This window comes from Glycine max, chromosome 10 (assembly GCF_000004515.6).
Source record: "Glycine max cultivar Williams 82 chromosome 10, Glycine_max_v4.0, whole genome shotgun sequence".
NCBI classification, from domain to species: Eukaryota; Viridiplantae; Streptophyta; class Magnoliopsida; order Fabales; family Fabaceae; genus Glycine; species Glycine max.
Window position 1 is genome coordinate 43,465,159 of NC_038246.2, and position 21,180 is coordinate 43,486,338.

Here is a 21,180-nt window from a genome sequence, read left to right on the forward strand (position 1 = left end):
TGTTTTTTAACCTCTTAACTGTGAGCCGCACCATTTGTTTTCTTGTGGTTAGTCATAAATTTTCCCCCATCACCTCTCATTCAAATGCATGCCATCTTGTTGGCCAAGTTCTTCAACCAAAGTAGTTGAGTCCATTAAGTAGCAGTCAACATCAGAACCCTCTCTCAACCCCCCCTCAACACAATTGTAGCAGTAACCAAAAAGTGCTCACATCAATCCAATTAGGGTGTAGTTCACATATTGAATTTGATTTTTATTTTAACATAATACATTTTTTTTAGATATAACGAGAAATTTTAAGTATAATTAAGTTTTAATGTGACGATTAATTAATTTTATAGGCAATCAATCAAAATAACGAAAACTTATAGGAATATTTTATTTTTTTATTGAAAATTTAAAAAATATAATTATGATCATTGAAAAAAAAAGAGGATAAATGTTTTTTTTAAATGTAAAGTGTTGATAAATTAATTTTTAAAGAAAATGAAAAACTCAAATTTATTTACAAAAATATGTAAAAAGTATACCAAATTAATAATATGATTTTAAACGTTACAATTTAACGTCAAATTGATTCCAAAATAATAAAAAATATTATTAAATTAAGCTTTAAATATTATAACTTAATAAAAACAATTTCACAAATTTAAAAATAAAATCAATTTGTTATACTTAGTGCTCCCTAAAATTAATTTGTTATACTTTATTAAATATATATTTTTTAGCTTTTAAAAGTTGATTTATCACTGCACTACATTTTAGAGATAACTTATTAACTATCAAAAGAAAAAGTAGTGACACCACCACAACCACCTTCTTATATATGTTCTCTCTTGAATGCTTTAATTAACCCCACCTACAATTTCACGCTCCCTTCCATTTTTATAGCCTCTATGCATCATCCTCATCCACTTCACTTAATAAACCATCTCATTCCCTCTCTCCCTAAAATGGCCACTCTTCCCTCCTACGACCACCTCATCTTCACTGCCTTAGCTTTCTTCTTATCTGGCCTTATTTTCTTCCTCAAACACAAATCCAAATCCAAATCCAAAAAATTCAACCTCCCTCCAGGACCCCCTGGATGGCCTATTGTTGGAAACCTCTTCCAAGTTGCTCGTTCCGGGAAACCTTTCTTTGAATACGTGAACGATGTGAGACTCAAATATGGCTCAATCTTCACCCTCAAGATGGGGACAAGGACCATGATCATCCTCACCGACTCAAAACTGGTCCACGAGGCCATGATACAAAAGGGTGCAACCTACGCCACCAGGCCTCCAGAGAATCCCACCAGAACCATCTTCAGCGAAAACAAGTTCACCGTGAATGCTGCCACCTATGGCCCCGTGTGGAAGTCTCTCAGGAGGAACATGGTGCAGAACATGCTCAGCTCAACAAGACTTAAGGAGTTTCGCAGCGTTCGCGACAATGCGATGGACAAGCTCATCAACAGGCTCAAGGACGAAGCCGAGAATAATAATGGTGCGGTTTGGGTTCTCAAAGATGCTAGGTTTGCTGTTTTTTGCATACTTGTGGCTATGTGTTTTGGTCTTGAGATGGATGAGGAGACAGTTGAGAGAATCGATCAGGTTATGAAGAGTGTTCTCATCACCTTGGATCCGAGAATTGATGACTATCTTCCAATTCTAAGTCCGTTTTTCTCAAAGCAAAGAAAGAAAGCCTTGGAGGTTCGTAGAGAACAAGTTGAGTTCTTAGTTCCAATTATAGAACAAAGAAGAAGAGCAATCCAAAACCCGGGTTCAGATCACACCGCCACAACGTTTTCCTACCTAGACACACTTTTTGATCTCAAAGTTGAAGGGAAGAAATCAGCACCTTCTGATGCAGAATTGGTTTCACTGTGCTCAGAGTTTCTCAACGGTGGCACAGACACAACAGCAACAGCGGTTGAGTGGGGCATAGCACAGCTCATAGCAAACCCTCACGTTCAGAAAAAGCTCTATGAAGAAATAAAGAGGACGGTGGGAGAGAAGAAAGTGGATGAAAAGGATGTTGAGAAAATGCCATACCTACACGCTGTGGTGAAGGAGCTTCTTAGAAAGCACCCTCCAACACACTTTGTGCTAACACATGCTGTGACTGAACCCACCACTTTGGGTGGTTATGACATACCAATTGATGCAAGTGTTGAGGTGTACACACCAGCCATTGCTGGTGACCCGAAAAATTGGTCAAACCCTGAGAAGTTTGACCCCGAGAGGTTCATCTCTGGGGGTGAGGAAGCAGACATAACCGGGGTAACTGGGGTGAAGATGATGCCTTTTGGTGTTGGGAGAAGGATTTGCCCTGGCTTGGCTATGGCCACAGTGCATATTCACCTCATGATGGCTAGGATGGTGCAGGAGTTTGAGTGGGATGCTTACCCACCAGAGAAGAAGTTGGATTTCACTGGCAAGTGGGAGTTCACTGTGGTCATGAAAGAGTCTCTAAGAGCAACCATCAAACCAAGAGGAGGAGGAGGAGAAAAAGTGCACTTGTAAAATTTTGTTGCTCCTCCTCCTTTCTGGTTTTTAATTTCACAGATAACATAAATATTATTGTTGCTATTGTTATTATTATATATGGATACATCATCGTGGTTTGTGGTGGATTTGCATACAGAGTACTGCAAGTTTCATCACATCATTATATTGCCTTCTTAATTGGTCCGGTTTGTTGGAGAAATATTTGTTTTGATGACAAAAATGGATCTTTAATTTGTTGGACATTTTCTGTTATCTTGTTTATTTATGTGAACATATCCCTTTTTGAAGAAATCCATAGATATATATCTAGTGGTAGGCATAACTTTTTCTATTGGGAATGAATTAATTAGTTTTCTTCTTCTTGTTTTTTCTAATTTGCTGTTAAAGAAAAAAATGGCAAAGGAAGGCAAAGTATGCATATTTATATATTTGTCACATCATTTGTTTTATTTCGTGTCGGCTAGCCTGTAAAGTGATGTACAAAAAAATAAATATACTATAATACTGAGACAAAAATGGACTCCGATAGCAATCGTTGAAGATGACATCTAAACTCGCATGTTAAAGGTTTTGCAGTGAGATGTGATGTACGTAACTCTGTGCGAATATACATACACACGTAACACAAACAGTATTGCACATAATTAATGACCTGTCTTTGCAGTCATTATTTTTTTCCTTTTACATCACATTATTGATTTGAGTTTTGTAAAATTTATTTAACAAACAAAATTTACTGTACAAAAATAATACTCCTATATACAGGAAAAATATAACTTAAATAGCGTTCATGTACAAGGAGTGGTTGAAATTTTTCTTTATTAATTCAGAATCATTTATTTAAAATAAATAATTTTTTTTAGTATTTAAAATAAATGAATTTTACAAAAAATGTAACTTTTTTACTATTACAATTATATCCAGAACTTGTAAGTTCTGTAGTATATATCATTTTTGGTCCAAATTCACACGGATATACCTATCACATTGATTTTAAAATAAATGTTATATTTGGAAAAAAATGTTAAAATAAATGTTATATTTAATTTTTTGATGTAATGTTAATTATTTTTTTCCATTAATACTTTTAATAAATATTAATTTAATTTTTAAATATTATTTTTTATTTATTTAATAAAATTAATTTTATAAAATTATTCTTTTATTTTTTTATTTTTTTATCTTGTAAAATAATTTAAAATAACATTTATTTTAAGACCAAGGAAATATTAAAGATGACATTCACAATAAAGATTTTAAGTACGTAATTTTTATGAAGTCTAAAACATAGTTGACCTTATTGTATATAAAAAAAGAGAAAATTTTCATTTATACACGTGGACAAACATACCATACCATACCACTGCTGAATAATAAAACCTTTTACAAAATGGAATTAGAATGGTCCAGACCTGACTCCTCCGATAAAATAAAATAAAAAGGATTGGTAAGAAATTATGTTTAGATGAAAGAAATTTAATGAACTGTCTTAAAAATCAAAATTATAAAATTACTAGCAAAAATTAAAAATGATATAGTGATACTCAAATAATTATCACCGAAATTATAATTTTAAAATTTAAGTTAAGAGTAATAATCTGAACCAAACCGTTATTACTCTCAGGTTTATGGGGTGATGGAATCGATGTATATCCGTGCCCGCCCTATAAATCAGAATTCACTAAACATGTTAGAATCAGACAAACATGCCATGTATAACCTCATTCATTTCGAGCACATAAGTGATTAGCGTGATATAGGTGAAAAAGTTAAGGAAAAATACGTGTCATTGTTTTTTTTTTCTTTTTCGAATCATGTGTGTGTCATTGTTATGAAAGTCACGTGGAGAACCGAAGATATAATAAATTGTTATGATTCAAATGCAAGAATTGATTTTCTTTTTTTTTTTAAAAAGGAAATGCTAATTAGTGTCTTTGGAGAAATTGATAAAAATTAAAATAATAAATATTTTAATTAAAATATGTAAAATTATGTTGTTTATGATTTTTTTATGCTAGCTTTTTTTATGATTTCAATATTAAATAATTCTTTGTTTTAGTTTCTTAACTGATAACCTACGACACCATTAACAAAACAAAAATGTAAGAATTGATTGGAAATTAGTAAACATGTGAAATAAATAACCGTAAATGTAATAGTGGACAGTCGTCACTTTTTCTTATTGTAATGGAATGCTAAACAAATTTAATAAAATATCTTTATTAAACTAATAGATTGTTAAATTTTTAAACTATATCGTTAAAGATGGTATGAGAGTTTAATTTTGTTTTGTGTGGTGTAAATTTGATAGTATATTTAATATAACATAAAATTTTGTTATAAGTGTCTAGCCCAAGTGTAAAGTATCATTACTCTGTTTTGTTTGTATAAAATGACATACATATATCTTAATAACACTTTTTTTTTTCATTCTATCATTTTTTTGTCTCTAGTGTTATTTTTAGTGTGTAGGTATGCAATTCCTTGCTTGAAATAGTGAGTGATATATGAATGAATGTGTGAGGGAGTGAATTACATTTCGTGTAATTGAGTGAAGAAGAACACTGTGTTCCAATAGATGTGATTTTCTGATTGATTATGTGTATGAAATTATTTTTATTAAAAGGGATTTTAATGATATTTGTGTTTCAAGAAATTAATTTCATAACATGACTTTTGAGTATGAATATAAGCATAACTTATTTTCAAGAAGAAGAAAAAATAGATAAAATGGAAGGAGTGGTATGCTTTGTATTAGGCTATTCACAGGACGTTTGAGGACTTGTGGTCGAGGTAGCATTTAGTTGAAAAAGGTCAATAAAATGTGACTAGAAAAAAAACATAAATATTTAAGATTAGTCAAAATTTCAAATCAAAAGATGGTGTCATACAAATTTAATGCACACTCAATAGTTTGGAAGAAAGGAAAGAAAAAAAAAATACAGAGAGAATACAAATAATTATATATATATATATATATTATTTGGTTGAAAATAAAATATATTACAAAGAGAAAAAATATCTTCAAAAATGATTTTTTTTTCTCTTAAATTGAAATTTTAATTTTTTCTCTCTCCTTATTTTTCTTTCATCTGTATTTAACGGATGAATAGGGTGTTATTATAAGAAAATATTAACTAAGACCATTAATTAAGGAATTAACAAAAAATAATTTATATACAGTACATTTCACTATAATTTTTAATGTAGTTTCTAACACTAAAGTCACACTATTATTTTATCAATCATAATCATTAAAATATAGATTACTGATTTTTTATTTATTAGAACATCTTTAATGTGAGTTACTTAATTTTTAATTTTTTTATACAATTTTACTATTATAGCAAACAATTTTTTAAGAAATTTTTGCCTTCTTTAGAATTATTAGGACAATTAAAATTGAGTTAAACAACTATTGTAACTAGGAAAAATTATTAGGTGATTTGGGACCAACTGTCATTTATGATTTTAACCAATAATCATGTGACATATGAATAATTAAAGATATATTTATTAAATTAAAGATATATTTAACAATTATTTAATTTTTAATTGTATTATTTCTTAATTTAAGAGATACTAATCAATTTAAAATATTATTATCTACCTATTACATAATTATTGATTGAGATCATAAATGACCTGATGATTAATAATTTCATCTAATACTAGTATTGTGTTGAGTTCTTATACATAAAAAAACCAACTCTGCCATAACTGATGCATTAAAAATACTCTAATACAAGTTATACAACTAACGACAATTCTGTGGGCTGTGGAACTACTTTGTCCACAATGAAGTTTTCCATCCCTTTTGCTCTTCTTGTTGGTCGGAGCGATGGCATAGCAATTGTTAACCTATGGCTATGGAGCCATTTACCAGTCAATTAATGCTCAAAGAGTGAAGAAATTTTGGTTAAAACAATATATTTAAATCAAGCTTTTAAAAATAATAACATTACTAAGCTACTAGTAATTTTACTTTCAAGATTTTTTTCCACTCAACCTAAAAAGAAAGTTTCAACATTGATTAATAACTTATGCTGAAAATTTTGAATAATCAATGTTAAAAATTTACTTTCTAGTAATACTGTCATTATTTTTTGTTGTACCACCATTTGCTTTCCTATAAAAGGCCACCATCATGTAATATTTGTAAAGTGAAATCAATTTTAGTTTGTAAAATTCAAGTCTCTTCCTCTCTTATGTGTGAGTGAGTTTGTGTAGAATTTATTTGCTCTCGAATTTTATTTTTTCCATTTTATTTTTTGTTGCGTAAGTGAGTCTATATTTGTGATTTTAATTTTATGTCCAATTATCGAGAAGAAACTTGTTCATTGAGTATGTGGACCATACTCTCCTAACTTTGGCGGCGGCATTAACTCCTTTCTTTTTCTCAGAATAATGATTTTTGCAAATTGATTATCCAAAAGTTTCTTTAATCTTGTTAAATGATAGGGTGGTCTAGGGATTTCGTTCGTATTTAAGAGAAATGTGCAACCAAATATTAAAATTGAGCAATGCTATATATTCCTCTGTACAAATAAATTAAACTAATCACAGAAAATATGTTTAGCTGTTAGTATTTTTCAACGAGATATTTTTAATGATTTTTCTTTAATGAGAGGCTTTTTAAGATTTTTTCTTAATATCTTATTTTTTTCGACCTATCATTTTTAATATCTTTACTTTTATTTTAAATTTTAATATTTTTCAAATAGAAATAATTAAAATAACATTATATCATAATATAAGTTATTTATAATAAATCTAAGATATAATTTATGTCCAAAAAATACTTATTTTTTCAAATTTATTTCTAATATGATTTATATAATTAAAATTTATAATAAATTATTTTAAATATTTTTTACAATGTACATGCAGAAATATTATTTTTTATAAATCTTTTTAGCGTTAATGGTATCTTTAGTCTATTATTTTAAAATATTAGGTTTAGATTTGAAATATTTAAACGTTGTCTTTGTATAGATGAAAAAAAAAGGTTGCTATGTTTAGGAACTAAAATGTGAGTATTTTAAAAAGATAACAGAAATGAAAACTAATTTTAAATATGAGGGACTAAAAACATCAAGTACCCATGGAAAAATATCAAATAAAAATAAATATATTTAATTAATATCCTAAAAATATGAAATATCAATGTTTACTCTACAAAATATACAAATATATTAGTATAAATAATGGTGGACCTAAATACTTTAGGCAATTGGTTTGAATTCAAGTCCTATGAATGAAAGAAAAAAAAAAAAAAACTTTCTGCATTCCCACTATTACTTCTGACACTTTCCATTGGATTCCGAAAATCTCTTTCCGGAGTGCAATTTTCTCTAATGGAAGAAGACTCAAAATTTCATGAAAGAGAGAAGTAAAACAACGAAGTCACGTAACAAAAGATTTTCTCTACCGGAGAGAAGTGGACCCCAAAAGTGATGAAAACAATGAAAAATATCACATTCCTCTTTTAAAACCGTTATTCTAGGCTCCATTTTCCCCAATCCCAAATAGATAACTACCATATCTTTTCACAAGAAACTAGCTAACTATGGACCATACCTTCAAAAATAAGGGAAAATAAGCACCAATGGAACCTTGTTAAAATAACTCGTGTTATGAAAAGCCAATCGTTGGACAAAAAAACAAGATACATTAATTGCACTGTACGGATTTGCATTAATACAAAGTTTTGAAGGGGTATTCAACTAATTCTAGTCTTACAACAATTACAATTAGGAAGGGAGAGAGAGAGAGAGAGAGTTTCAAATACTATCTAGTATTGAAGATCAAGAAAAGAACAAAGGAGAAGACAGTAAAGTGCAGTTCGGGGGGTGGGGGGTGTTCTCAGCTATATATACAGTAAAAGATATCAACCATCCTTCAGCATGCTAATGCATTTCACATTTTCACTCCAATTTTGGAACATTAACTTTATACTCAATTTGTGATTTCAAAGTATCATATTGAGGCTTCAACTTCCATGAAACCAATCAAATCCGGAAGTTTGAAGGGCTCTCTACATGTTTCTTCCCTTCATCTTTAATGAAGTCACCCTCACTTAAACAGGTGATATTGTCCATAGCAACTGCTCCATCACCCTCGGATGGAAAATGATCTTCTTCTATAGGATTCACCGCATGGTTGTCAGGGGTTCTTGATGATAATCCATTATCAGCTATCATACAGTGATAATGACGATTGTCAAAGGATTCTATGTCATAGTGAGGTTGCAAAGCAGAGCTGAACAGGGGTTGCATTAACCGCTTTCTATCAGGAAATTCACGCAACGATATTCGACAAACAGGACAAGTGGAATTCTGCTGCAGCCATAAGTCTATGCAGGTCACATGGAAGGAGTGTCCGCAATAGGGGAGGATACGCAGCATATCCTCACCTTGGTATTCTGAGAGGCAGACTGTGCATCTGCAAATACAATGAAAATGAATCTTCAAAACAAGGAAAATAACTATCTGAATGGGAACTGTCATAAATGATCATGTGAGAAAACTGCAATAGCTAAAGCACTCCCCTCAATAAAGTTACTGACAAGTGACAACATAAACCACATTCATAAAAACTTCAGATTTTGTATCCTTTATAAGAATTACAAGAAACCAATGGTCCCAACTACTTCCAAGCTGTATTCAAATTTCCAACAAGAACAAAGTTTAACATGTCCTATCATATTCATCATTAATTTAGAAGCAACAACACAGAACAAAAAAAAATACATTTATGACATGAATAAATTGCACTGATCTCCCACAAGGTTTGCCTGCATAACTACCTCTTTGTCATAATGTCTGGAAGGTTATAATGAAGGGGGTATGTGTAAAATATTAAAGGACCCTCAATGGAGTATATGATAGATCATGTTAAAATTTGTGTCTCTCTCCCTCCTAACAAACATTAGATAGTTCCCACATATTTTGTCTACCAAGAAAGAGATAGACACAAAATTTGGCCATGTCATGAAAAAATTAGACATGAGAGGATCCATTCCCATGGCATACACATATAGTGCAAAAGAAATCCACTCTAATATAAGCTTTTTTTGCAAGAAATCAACAAAACAAATGAAGATAGCACAACCCAATCAAGACATTGACAAGAGTTAGTCCTAACTCCTAAGCCAAAGTAACATATCATCATAACACTTTCTCATGTGAGATACACACATTTTCAAATTAAAGAACATGGGATCAAATGCGCCATCCGAAGCCACAAAACAAATGGCCATAACCTCCCTATAAGATGCACAACCTTCTTTAGTTTAAATGTCTTTCAATATTTGGGGTTGACACCTTCATTACAGTGAAGTTCTTCTTAACTCAACAAGAGAATTAGGCATAAACTACGTCTACATTATATTATTTTGCCTCCAAAAGAGTATTAAACAGTAATTAACGTCATAGACAGGTTGGATAAAAAAAAAAAAATCAGAAACAGAGATGTGAACATACTGAGAATTTTCTGCTGCAGCAAAAAACTTGTCACTGTACTTCTTTGTTGGAAATTTGGCTACAGTTACGCGTTCAAGACCATGGCAACCACGCTCCATCTGAACATGGATGAAAAAATGTCCAATTGATAAATCAACATACAAAATGACATCATATTCAATGGGTAAACAACACAAAGTTTGCACTGCAATCAGCCTGCGTATATAAAAAAACAGTTTAGTTTCTATACAGTGTTAATGTAAAGTGTGAAAATCTTTGCATTGTCAACCAATCAGGGATCATAATTGGTATGACTTTTTAAGATAATTATTGTAAAAATAAATAAACTTATAACATACGACAATTTGTGATTAGACGAGAGTGTATATAGACTATTTTGTATTTTCTCTTATTTTTTGTTATTTTTATTAAATAGTCTATGCAGCATACAGTGTAAAGTCCCAATCACAAATTCACAGTAAATTTGTTAACCTTTACCATAAAAACCATAAAAGTCATGTCATGAACACCATTGCATAGAAATTAAACTCTTTACAGTATATGTCCCTTAAAAGTCATAATTTCTAATTGGTCGAGAGTGTGAAAATACACTGACAGTGGATAGAACTTGAACTCCAAAAAATAATCACCCAAACAATAAAACTATTAAGAATAACTTTAAAAGTGAAAAAATGTTCACCATGCTGAGATTGGATCTGGAGGCAATAGGAAAGGATCTCCTTGCAGCATTCAGGTGAATTCGTGCACATATGAGCCTGGTGCAGACGAAAACAATGAACATGGTGCTCACCGCGAACCCAATCACAGTCATCACCAAGTTAATCCCAGAAGAAATCATTTTGCAACCAAAAATAAACTCCAAATTGATCCAATTTCAGATTCCAGATTAAAACCCCCAAATTGAACAGTGAACACCAATGAACACTAAGAGACACCGCCAACAACACCCTCAGTGGGTTTCAGAGGAGAATCTGAAGTGGGTTTGAGGCAGTGGCACCAAAGATGCATGCTTTTTTGGTGGATATGAGGGTGGAGGGTGAATCAGAGAATGGTGGTGTGAAAGGGTGAGAATTGGGACTGTTGTATTGTCCCAGTGACACAGAGAATGGAAACCCTAGAAGGCATGTTGGGTGGATAGGTGAGAGACTGAGAGTGATAGTGAGCAAAAGGGAGAAAGATCTAAAGGTAATGATGGTGATGATCAAGATTTTTGAGATCTAAATCAAGTTATGATTACTGTTTTTTTGCTATAGAACAGAGAAGATGAGGGATGACTCTCTCAATGGGGAAGTAGACTTTTTATTTCATTAGCTGTGTTTTTATTTGGATTTTAGTAGAATATTGCGATGATATTATTATCATCTAATTTATATTGTTGTAGGAAAATAAAATAAAAAAATATAAGATTTTTTTAAAATTTTAACTTAGTTTAAAATTTTGAAAGAAATAGTAAAATAATGAAGAGTTTTTTCTCTTATTTTTGTTTTTCCATTGATTACAGGAAAAAGAGAGAAGAAAAAGAAATGATTTGTAATTTTTAAATTCTCGCATCAAATTATTTTAAATATTTTTTTAAATTAAAGGTTTTTTTTCTTTTTTTTGCAAACTTTAAAATCAAAGTTAGTACTGTAATATATTACTTATATTTTTCTCCATTCTTTTCGGATCAAATAAGATGTTTCTCTTCTTTCTTTCACTTTTCTTGATCCAAACAAGGCAGAGGCTAGTGATTAAATAATTAGCTAATGGATTAGAAAGTGAAGATTGATTAATTAATTTAATAAGACAGTGGTGATCACGTGAGAATCAAGTTTAAATTTAATAATCGAAAGCCTCTTTCGGAAATTATATGTAATAATTAATTGTTCTTTTGTCCTCTGACCTTTTCATTTTGATGTATTTCGTCCTTTTTTTTATAAATTTGATTTCTCGTTATTTTGTTGTACAATTTTGGTTCATATGTTAATTTAATATATGATATTTAATGAAAATATTGATACGACACTCTAATGCACTGTCATTATAGTAGTATTACTATTTAGGAAATACGGAGATTTTTTCGTAAAAAAAGGAAATAAGGAGATTTTGTATTAATTTCAAATGATTTTGTAAGGTATGAAATTATGACTTTTAAGAGAGAAAATCTTGAATTATTATTGGAAGGTTACGACCAAAAATCTTGAATTACTTTTTTTTTTATGTTACTCAGCACTGGATATTTATTTAAACTTTATTAAATTTTGAATATTTCCAAAACAATCTTTTATTTTATTTTGTACTTAACTTCAGGGTGTGAAACAATAATAAAAGCGAAAAAAGAAGTGAAAAGTGAATAAAAACAAATCCTGTCTTATTACTTTTGGCAGTAGATCCGAAATCTTCAATTACAAACTTGCTAGTGGGAAGAATCATATGATATGGAGGAAGCAAAGCTGAGAAGGATGTTGAAATTCTCCGAGACATAGGTGGGGGAGTGATGGATAAGAGGCTAGATAATGTTGAAGAAACGTGTTTGCTTAACAAGTCTAAAACAAACGGCTTAAAAAAAAGTCTAAAGGAAATAATGCTTCTAGAAGCGAGTCACACTGCTTTCATAGATTAGAAAATTGGTAATGAAAATTTGAATATAGATGCGGTAATTAATTATTGTCATGACAATTTCCACCACGTCATAATACTTTTATATGCATTCTATCTAAAGAAACTCTTCAACAACTTTGTAGAATGACTAAGAGTTAGTTCAAAACCAGATAAATGTAATGACAGTCTTCCTTTTGTGATTGAGATTAATTTAACACGCATCCCAAATTACATTCAATTATACCAGATTTAAAAACAAATAAAACACTAAGATAATACTTATTTAATATTTTTTCTTCAAATTACCCAAGACCAACAACACACAAGAAGGTGGGAAAGGAAGAAAAGATTGCATGTTAGATCCTTCCTGCTAAAAAAATAGAGAAACATATTTTACATTTTCAAAGTCAATCTCAAAGTTTAAAATTATCAATCTAGAGATAAATCTAAGACATGGAAGCAACCTTGATGACCAAGATTGATAGTGCGACATTTAAAGTAAACACAGTCCAGAAGCAATCTTGATGACCAAGATTGATAGTGCGACATTTAAAGTAAACACAGTCCAGATGAAAGGACGAACTTTCAGTGTATTTTGTCATAAAAAAATCTCTTCCCAACACAACTAGAGAGAATAACCTTAAAGTACATGACAAATAAAAACCATTACTTTTACAACAAGAGTAGCTGCTAGCAACCTAATGATATTATATATACATGTTTCATCTTAAATGATCGCCATTAAACGAGAAACGATTTGCAAGAGGAACCCTGGCTGTGCTACTTGAATAGGGTCTTGAAAGTTCATTACCAAATGGCATTTGTGGTGTTGCATTTTGATAGGATGGATTGATGGGAAACGTGGGATATGTGTATTTACTGGAAGAGAGTGAACCTCCATTTGAGAAAGGATCAATAAGGGCCTTGTTAGAATCAAATCTTGACCCGTTTTCCACGTATTGGATGGCAAGAGATTGATCATCAGCAGGCAAGCTCAATGGTGTGCCAGAGTAAGGAAGACTGGAGAAAAAGTGACCATCAGAAGTTCTAGACATGGCTCTATTAACATGAAAGTTTGAACCAAATCCAGCAGTTGAATCATGAACATTGAAACTAGCAGTTGCTCCAGAAAAATCTGTTGGTAGTCTAAAGAGACCAGAACACCCAACAGGAACTTCAAATCTATCCTCACTTTTACTAACAGAAGCAGAGGGTTTAGCAGTGTGCCCACCCTCTACTAGTGGCAATCTCTTGAGTTCCTGTTGTAGGGATATCCTAGCTTGTTTAAGTGATTCAAGTACACCATTGAACTTGTGAGGTTGTTCATGAGTAACTAATGCATAGAGGTCATTTTTGTTTCTTGAGGCATCATTTTGGTGCTGAACACCATGGATATCAGTTGTAAAGGAATAAGTAGGCTTTGAATCATGGTAACCATGCCTACCTGGATCTTGACGGTTCATATCAGAAGACTGAAAGTGGCCGTCTACTGAGCTCTCATTTTCGTTTCCCTTCAGTGGGGAATGCGAGTTTTGTTGACCAAGCAGATCAGAAGTGCTAAAAGTTGTATTCTTCTGTTTGCTATAACCTCCTGTATCATCATGAGTTTTTGGCATAATATCTCTGGCCTCAGCTTTGAATTTTTCTTCAGATAAGTGAACACCTCTTGGTCCTCCTTTATTCTCTTGAGCATCTGAGGTGACCACCTTAGCAGCATATGGAATGTGAACCTTGCTTTCATCTTTATCCTCAGTCATATCTGAGAGATTCCCCGGATCACACGAATCCTGGATAATTTATGACCCAAAACTAAGTTTGAGACTTCAGGTGATTTTACATGGAATAGAAAAGCAGTAAAAAACCTATTTTGAATCATAAAACCATTTGATGTACAAAGCTAATAGAAAAAACAACCTGAACTATATTAACAGAATAATCAGGAGAATGTAATTATTACTTGTTCAATATAGTGGAAGCAAAGATTAAAAAGCTGACATATAATAGACAAAAAACACTTAACCTCAAACATTTTGGCTCAAACCGAGCTTCATATAAGTGCTTCATTCAATTTATTCTCTACTTCCCTTTTGAAAAAGAAAGATCTTACAAATTCTTGCATGTGAGCTAACTTTAATCTTTGGATCAAAAACAATTTTCCTAATTTGCTACTCAAATAAGTTGCTTCACTACTTACTCTAAACGACAGCAACAACTACAAAAGACATTGGTAATAACAAAAGATATAAGACTAATCTTGAACCTTCAGCTTAACTTTTAAGACTAAGTCTTGAACATAATATTAAAACATCTACATGACTAATCAGTCAAGACTCGAGCTTTATTCTTGTCAACTAGATTTTTCTAATTAAATTTGACTTTTAACACGAGGTACAATAAGCCTGTGCATTGTCAATTGTCCTCATTTTAATTTTAATATGCACTCCAATGATGGTTTTCAGGAGAGTTGATCCTTGACAGACAATAAATTCAACTGGGAAAGCAAATCAAATTATAAAAATATATGTATTTTTCAACAAATAACAGTTTTAGGACCTAAAGGATTGTTGAATGTACCTCTTGTTTTGTGTATCAAATATTATTTCTATGTAATATAATATAAGGATTGTGCACATACTTCCAGTATTTTAACTACTAAGGTCAAAATAAACAAAAAGTAACTTTTAATAAACATTGAGTAACAGTCTAACACTGTACAATTAGTATATTGCAATTTGCATGTTGTCATTTACTCTGTCCTTCCCTCCCTTAACCAAACTCTTGTAAGAAAGAAGAATATAAACATTAAATAACACAATAAAGTGGTAGTATAGTACCCTCAAAGCAGTATGAAACACAGATACTTTCCAAAACAAAGCAGAGTTTCTTAAAAGATTTAAGAATCAGGAAAAGTTGCTTTCTTATTTGCTCAACTAACTTCTTGATTTTACAAACCTTTGCCTCCAATACCATTGTTATGCAGAATAGACGAGGTGCAACAGAACATAGTATTGCAAAACTCCTAATAATCTGAAACAGTAACAATTAAAGATCCTAGGACAACAACTCTTACCTGTTGTGTCTAATGAAAGAAGCAGTTTCATGAAAATCAAAATCAAACTATGCCTAAAATCACATTTTAACCTTCTTGTGATTTTCATACATGCAACAACCAAACATCAAGTTTCAAGAAAAAGAACTTAGTAAATGATAAGTTTATGTGAAGCATACTGGTGTTGTGCTGTTATTCTCTCTAAATTTCTCCTCCCAGTCTCTTTGAGCCTTCTCCATTGCTTCATATTGGTCAATAAGTTGGGCCTGGTGTTCAAGTGCCTTTTCCATGTCCTTCTCTCTTACATATCCATCTACATGATGATTTTTGTTAAGTGGGTTTGCCTCTGATCCACCCTCTTCTTGAATTTCAGATTCTATTTTCGGCATGTTAGACCCACCATCTAAGAAATTTGGAAATCCTTCAGACGAGGATGCAAGTTCATTTTCATGGTTAGCAAACTTATTTCTAGACTCCTCCACTACCGACCTGGGAAAACACAACTTATTTATCAACTTCACAAGCAATCAGGAAGATAAGTGTTACAAGAGAAAATAAATATAAATACAAACATATAAATTACAATCAAGGGTTATGTATATTATAAGAATTATTTAATATAATGTTATGTGTCAATTTAGACCACACCTCATGCTATTTATAGTATAGAAAAGGGAATCGATATTGATTACAGGATCAATCAATTACTGGTTAATAGGAAATAGAATATTCTAATAATAAATATAATATCGGGACTAATATCAAAACATAATCTCATACATATCATATGGCGGCGTGTGATCCATGTAACTGATCTCACCAAGTGGGATAAGGTTTGGTTGTTGTAGTTGTTGGTTATGCATATCAAGGATTGGAGCAGATAAAACAAGACTATAAGAAGTAAAAAGCTAAAACACTCCATTCTGGAGCATAAAAACCTAATTCAGTAGTATTTGTCCAGCTTCTCACTTTTCATCAAACATTAATGATTTTCTGAGAGAGACACTTTCTCAAAACATGTAAAACGAAAATGAGGCATCAAGAACTTATCAAAAGAAAGTAAGAAACTTAAAAAATTTATATATAAAAAATGTATGAGCTCAAACAACTTTGAATTTATCACATGTTTGAGAAATTAAGGCACAACTTTTTTTAATTAGGTTTTATAGCAATACAGCAAGTCAGCAGCCAGAGGTATAACCTTGGTAAGCCAGAGGCCCTAAGCCTAAGAGTTGGAACCAAGTTCAAACTAGAAACAAGCAGATTTTTTTTAGTTGTTGGCTACCTTGCATTGAGAGAATAAGAACAAGAAGAAGGAAAAGATCATTGTTCTCCACGGAACCTGGTAACATAAATGGGGATAAAAACAAAATTTATGAGGAAAAAAAAAAGGTTTTAGACTTACCTGATTTGTCTATGTCTTATCTTGCGACATGACTTTCCTTGGCGATGCTTTGGAGAAGAACTGATAGATGAAAAACTGCTTTGCCTCCTCGAATTAGAAGTCTTATACTTTTTAAGAGAATGGGAAGAATCACGGCGTCCTTTCCAAGACAAACTTTTACTGGATACTGGTGAAGAATCTACATTGGAACCAGACATTTCATCTGACCCATGTTGTCTTCCTTTTGAGCTCATAGGTTCCCCACTTTCTTTTGCACACTCGTTACTCACGCTAGAATCACAAGGATTTCCAAGGTCTGAGCCTGAATCAAATTCTTCAGATACATCACTTATCCCTTGACTCTCCAAAATGGCAAGAACATCAGCAGTGGCATTCTCTGCCATCTTCCTCTGAAGAATCACCGTCTTAAGTTGTTCCTCCAATTCCATGACCTGCTTGACATACATGAGGAAAAACCTTAAAGTTAGAAAGAGGACATAAAGAAAGATCAAGCAAGTTTGACTCCATAATCTAGCAAACATAAACTTAACATGCCTTTTTTGCCAGTTCATCAGCTCTCTGTTTAGCACTTCTTGAGATGGATCTTTCAGAAAGCAACCTTGCCCGCAGGAATTCAATAGTCATTGCAGAGGAATCCTCCATGCAGGAAGTAACCCTAAGATAGACACACATCTAATTAATATAGCTTAAAAGAAGATCTGATAGGAAAGGAAAAGGAAAAAAATATTACACTAATGCCAATTGGTAGTTGAAAAATCCTAAACAACTATCACTTATTCACTTAATTTATGTTGAAAAAATTTGGAGGGAGGGAGGACCTACATGGTGATTTCATTATATTCTTCCTTTCTTTTCTTTCCTCTTACTGCTTTACCTTGTCCCAACCTCTCCCTCCAGCCAAATAAAAATAACAATGAAGTCCAATAACGAAATGGAAATAGAGGAGTTCATACATATTAAAAAAGAAAGAAAGAAAAACATCCCTGACCCACTACTTAAGAAAATGTCACTTATTTTAAGAGTGTTCTCCTTAAGGAAAATGTTCTAAAATATGGCATGCCCCACATTGAACGAATAAGAAAGCTCAATGTGTACTTAAGCCATAATGTGTACTTAAGCCATAAGACTCTCCCACTGTTAGGAACCAATGTAATAAAACAGTAATGTTATAAGGGATTGTGAATAAGAATGCTTGAGAGCTTTGTTATATTCTGAAATAAAGAGGATTACAAAGGGAAAATTACAACCAGAGCTCAGCTCCGTAGGCCAGGTTACACCTGCCTAATCATTTCTAACAAACTTCTAACCAGATAATCTTCCCTCGTACTCTAGCCTCCTTTTATTGAGGAAAAACGTGAGTAGCTCTTGCATTCAACCAATCTCTGCTCTCCACGTCAGCTTGGCTCTAACTGTCATTTGGATTGGCAACATTCTTCTTCCTTCTAGAATAAACGTACCACACCTTTGGGCCCACAGTGGAATGGTGATGGGCTAAGGCTTCATTAGGGCCCTCCTCTTGAGTACGGGATCTATCACCCACCAAAGAGGCTAGCATTTTGGAGGGATGAGCTCTCTTGTTGGGAATTGACTCTTCATAGCAATCTTGTCCTCCCAAGTAGCCTCATCTACCATCTGCCCTCTCCACCTTATGAGTACTTGATTCGATAAAATAATTGGGTTTACAATTTGATGGTTCAACTGAAGTCAAACTATGGTTGAACAGTGTCTCATGTGTGTCAGTGTGTATATGTATGTGAATATGTGTTGTTCAAACAGAATATGGATTTATATATAATTAAAGGTTCTGGAAAGGGGGGAGGGGGGGCCTCTAAAATAAGGTGTATTATAAAATCAGTTTTTATTAAACTTAGGCAAACCAGCCCTTATTCAATTTTTGTAGCTTCAAGTTATGGGTACTGGGTGGTATTTAGATCATATTTATGTTGATTTAGTATTCTAGTGGCTTATTTGTAAGTCCAAGGATTCCTCACGTGTTTGGGTTAGTAGTAAGAGTCAAGGATCACATTTGGTAGTTCTTGTAACTTGCTTGATTGTATGTTCTGTTTAGGAAGTTGCACTTTAATGATTGCAACCGGGAAATCATAAGAGATGTACGCAGGAAAGCATGTAACCTTAAAGGGCTTAGCCTGCGCTATAAAAGCAAAACCTCAACAGTTGTATGGCAGACCTTTTTCCAGAATCATAAATTGATAATTTATTAATAACTTTCTTTTCCTGGTTAGTTACACCTGAAGAATCATCCCATTGGTTGTGTTTAACCAGTCATCTCTCAATCCTTATCTACTACTCGGTAAAACTCCATCTAGAAGCCTTGTCCTACATCAACTTGAGTCATAAAAGTTGGTGCTTTTGCTGAGACTAGAGAGTTGGGCAAAGTGGAAGAGGCAACTAGCAAAGGAATGACCAGGGGAAGGACTACTCTGAGTGGGTAGCTACAGTTGACCACTGTGGATCCCAGATTTGGAAGGGATATGTAATTTTATGTCCCAGAATAAGTAAACATGGAAGCTCAATGTGGTATTTAAGCCACGTGATTCTCCCACAGTCCTGCCCAATAGGCTAGTCTTTTGACATTGGCTTTCCTTACATATTTGAATCATAATATAATAGACGTCCAGAAAATTGAATTCCAAGGATAGCTGAAGTCAATTAGTCCTAGAGTTCTAAACTAACTTGAAATCCCAGGGAAGGGAACATTCTCACCCATCTGTCAGAAACAATTAACAATTCAACAAGCCAACAAAAGTGCAAACCCAACTAAACTAGGTCCTGGTTCCAGAATTAGAGGACTAGTATTCTCAAACACAGACACGACATGTCTCTCTAGAACCATCTCATAGTTAGGTTCACAAATCTCAAATAGATCTTTAACTTTCTCTGGATTACTTTGAATAGTAAAAACATGTCAGAAGAACCAACCCAAAAAAGTACTGTCGGGTCAAACTAAATCCCAAAACAAATAAAAACAATTTTATCACACATCAGATAACAATTACCGTAAAACAATAAATTACACAGCTTGTTATCTGATATGTAACAAAATTGTTTTTATAAACACAAAACCACAATGAAAAAGGGAACCTCAACTCAACATAACATTTTAAAAATCATCAAACACTCCACAACGAGAAGCAAACTAGAAGTAACCAAGCTAGAAAACACTGTTACAGAACTTCAATACAGTCAAACCAGAAAAAGAAAGTATACCAACAAAACCATCGGTGAAACCAGCATAATAAACACGAAGAACACCAAAAATTCAGAAAATGATTAGTGGGCAAATCGAAAATACCTCTGATCTTGTGGATCGAGCACGCAGTTCTGCATGATCGCGAGCAAACTTCCAACACCAGCTTCTTAAGACGAAGCTGCTGGAGCAAAAAAACTCAGAAATTGAAGAAAAAGAAAGAAATATTAAATATAGTAAGATTAATATGGTGAAAAATTGGGAGTGAATTGAAGAGAAGCTAGTTTTGAACAAACAGAAAATAAAGGGTGGGGTGTTGTGTTGTGGTGAGTTGAGGAATGAGGAACTGAAGAGACGATGGAAAGTTCTTCCTCTAGGACACCATAGACCCAAACTACCCCAGCTATCATAATTTTATGAATTTTATTTTTTCGCATTTTACTGTCATTTTTTAATTTTCACTTATTACTAAAATGTGTAATAAAGTGCTAATGAGTCTTAAAAATGATGTCCTTTTTGGTATGTAAAATGTAAAAAAATTAATAAACAAAAATACTTAAAAATTGACAAATATCATCATGAAAATATGACAGTCTATCTTTGTTTCATTATAATTGCTATCTTAACATATTTTATACATTCTAATAAAAACTAATAAATAAATAAAAGAAAATATTAATTCTATAAAATTAATTTTATCATTAATTCAGTCTTTGTTGGCATCAAAGTTGCTAGATGGCATTTTCTAAAGTTTATTGATCCACTGAGCATTTGGCAATCTTTGTTAGCTTGCTTGAGCAAATCTTTGAAGAGAGTGGAACTTGGAGATCTTAGCAGAAGGTTTAGAACCCTCTGGTAGATGTCAATTAATTATAGAAGATAAACCTTTTTCTTAGAAATAAAATTGGAGGGATTTGTAACAAATTGCGGAAAAGAATTTTTTTTTTATAGAAAAGGAAAAT

At 32.4% G+C, this 21,180-nt stretch overlaps 3 protein-coding genes across 6 annotated transcripts; 1 reads left to right on the forward strand and 2 right to left on the reverse strand.

Moving 5' to 3' along the window:
• The first annotated feature begins 856 nt into the window (after window positions 1-856).
• Window positions 857-2,732, forward strand: LOC100793522 (cytochrome P450 77A3-like). The gene has a single exon (XM_003536259.5). It carries the CDS (start codon window positions 897-899, stop codon window positions 2,505-2,507), a length of 1,611 nt encoding a protein of 536 aa, XP_003536307.2. The 5' UTR covers window positions 857-896; the 3' UTR covers window positions 2,508-2,732.
• A 5,660-nt stretch (window positions 2,733-8,392) lies between these two features.
• Window positions 8,393-11,308, reverse strand: LOC100786109 (RING-H2 finger protein ATL38). 2 transcript variants are annotated; one of them, XM_003535452.5, is made up of 3 exons: window positions 10,656-11,308; window positions 9,977-10,074; window positions 8,393-8,936 (listed from the first exon to the last, which is right to left on the reverse strand). In XM_003535452.5, the coding sequence occupies exons 1-3, from the start codon at window positions 10,812-10,814 to the stop codon at window positions 8,504-8,506; spliced, it is 690 nt and encodes a 229-aa protein (XP_003535500.1). In that variant the 5' UTR covers window positions 10,815-11,308; the 3' UTR covers window positions 8,393-8,503. The 2 variants fall into 2 exon arrangements, with proteins under 2 accessions (XP_003535500.1, XP_014618785.1); XM_014763299.3 differs by having other exon boundaries at window positions 9,977-10,171; window positions 10,656-11,303.
• A 1,820-nt stretch (window positions 11,309-13,128) lies between these two features.
• On the reverse strand, window positions 13,129-20,623 carry LOC102659886 (micronuclear linker histone polyprotein). 3 transcript variants are annotated; one of them, XM_014763300.3, is made up of 6 exons: window positions 20,324-20,623; window positions 17,833-17,901; window positions 17,545-17,665; window positions 17,011-17,441; window positions 15,785-16,094; window positions 13,129-14,343 (listed from the first exon to the last, which is right to left on the reverse strand). In XM_014763300.3, the coding sequence occupies exons 1-6, from the start codon at window positions 20,356-20,358 to the stop codon at window positions 13,279-13,281; spliced, it is 2,031 nt and encodes a 676-aa protein (XP_014618786.2). In that variant the 5' UTR covers window positions 20,359-20,623; the 3' UTR covers window positions 13,129-13,278. The 3 variants fall into 3 exon arrangements, with proteins under 3 accessions (XP_014618786.2, XP_014618787.2, XP_040861781.1); XM_014763301.3 differs by lacking the exon at window positions 17,833-17,901; XM_041005847.1 differs by lacking the exons at window positions 17,833-17,901; window positions 20,324-20,623 and having other exon boundaries at window positions 17,011-17,443; window positions 17,546-17,648.
• Window positions 20,624-21,180: the final 557 nt, after the last annotated feature.

Coding starts and splice junctions, on each gene's coding strand:
- LOC100786109 (XM_003535452.5), bottom strand. CDS start 10,814: ATGATTTCTTCTGGGATTAACTTGGTGATGACTGTGATTGGGTTCGCG. Junction 10,075..10,655: donor CCAGATCCAATCTCAGCATG/GTGAACATTTTT, acceptor ATCCATGTTCAG/ATGGAGCGTGGTTGCCATGG. Junction 8,937..9,976: donor GCTGCAGCAGAAAATTCTCA/GTATGTTCACAT, acceptor TTGTATTTGCAG/ATGCACAGTCTGCCTCTCAG.
- LOC100793522 (XM_003536259.5), top strand. CDS start 897: ATGCATCATCCTCATCCACTTCACTTAATAAACCATCTCATTCCCTCT.
- LOC102659886 (XM_014763300.3), bottom strand. CDS start 20,358: ATGCAGAACTGCGTGCTCGATCCACAAGATCAGAG. Junction 17,442..17,544: donor CTGATGAACTGGCAAAAAAG/GCATGTTAAGTT, acceptor TATGTCAAGCAG/GTCATGGAATTGGAGGAACA. Junction 16,095..17,010: donor ATAAGACATAGACAAATCAG/GTAAGTCTAAAA, acceptor GTGTTTTCCCAG/GTCGGTAGTGGAGGAGTCTA.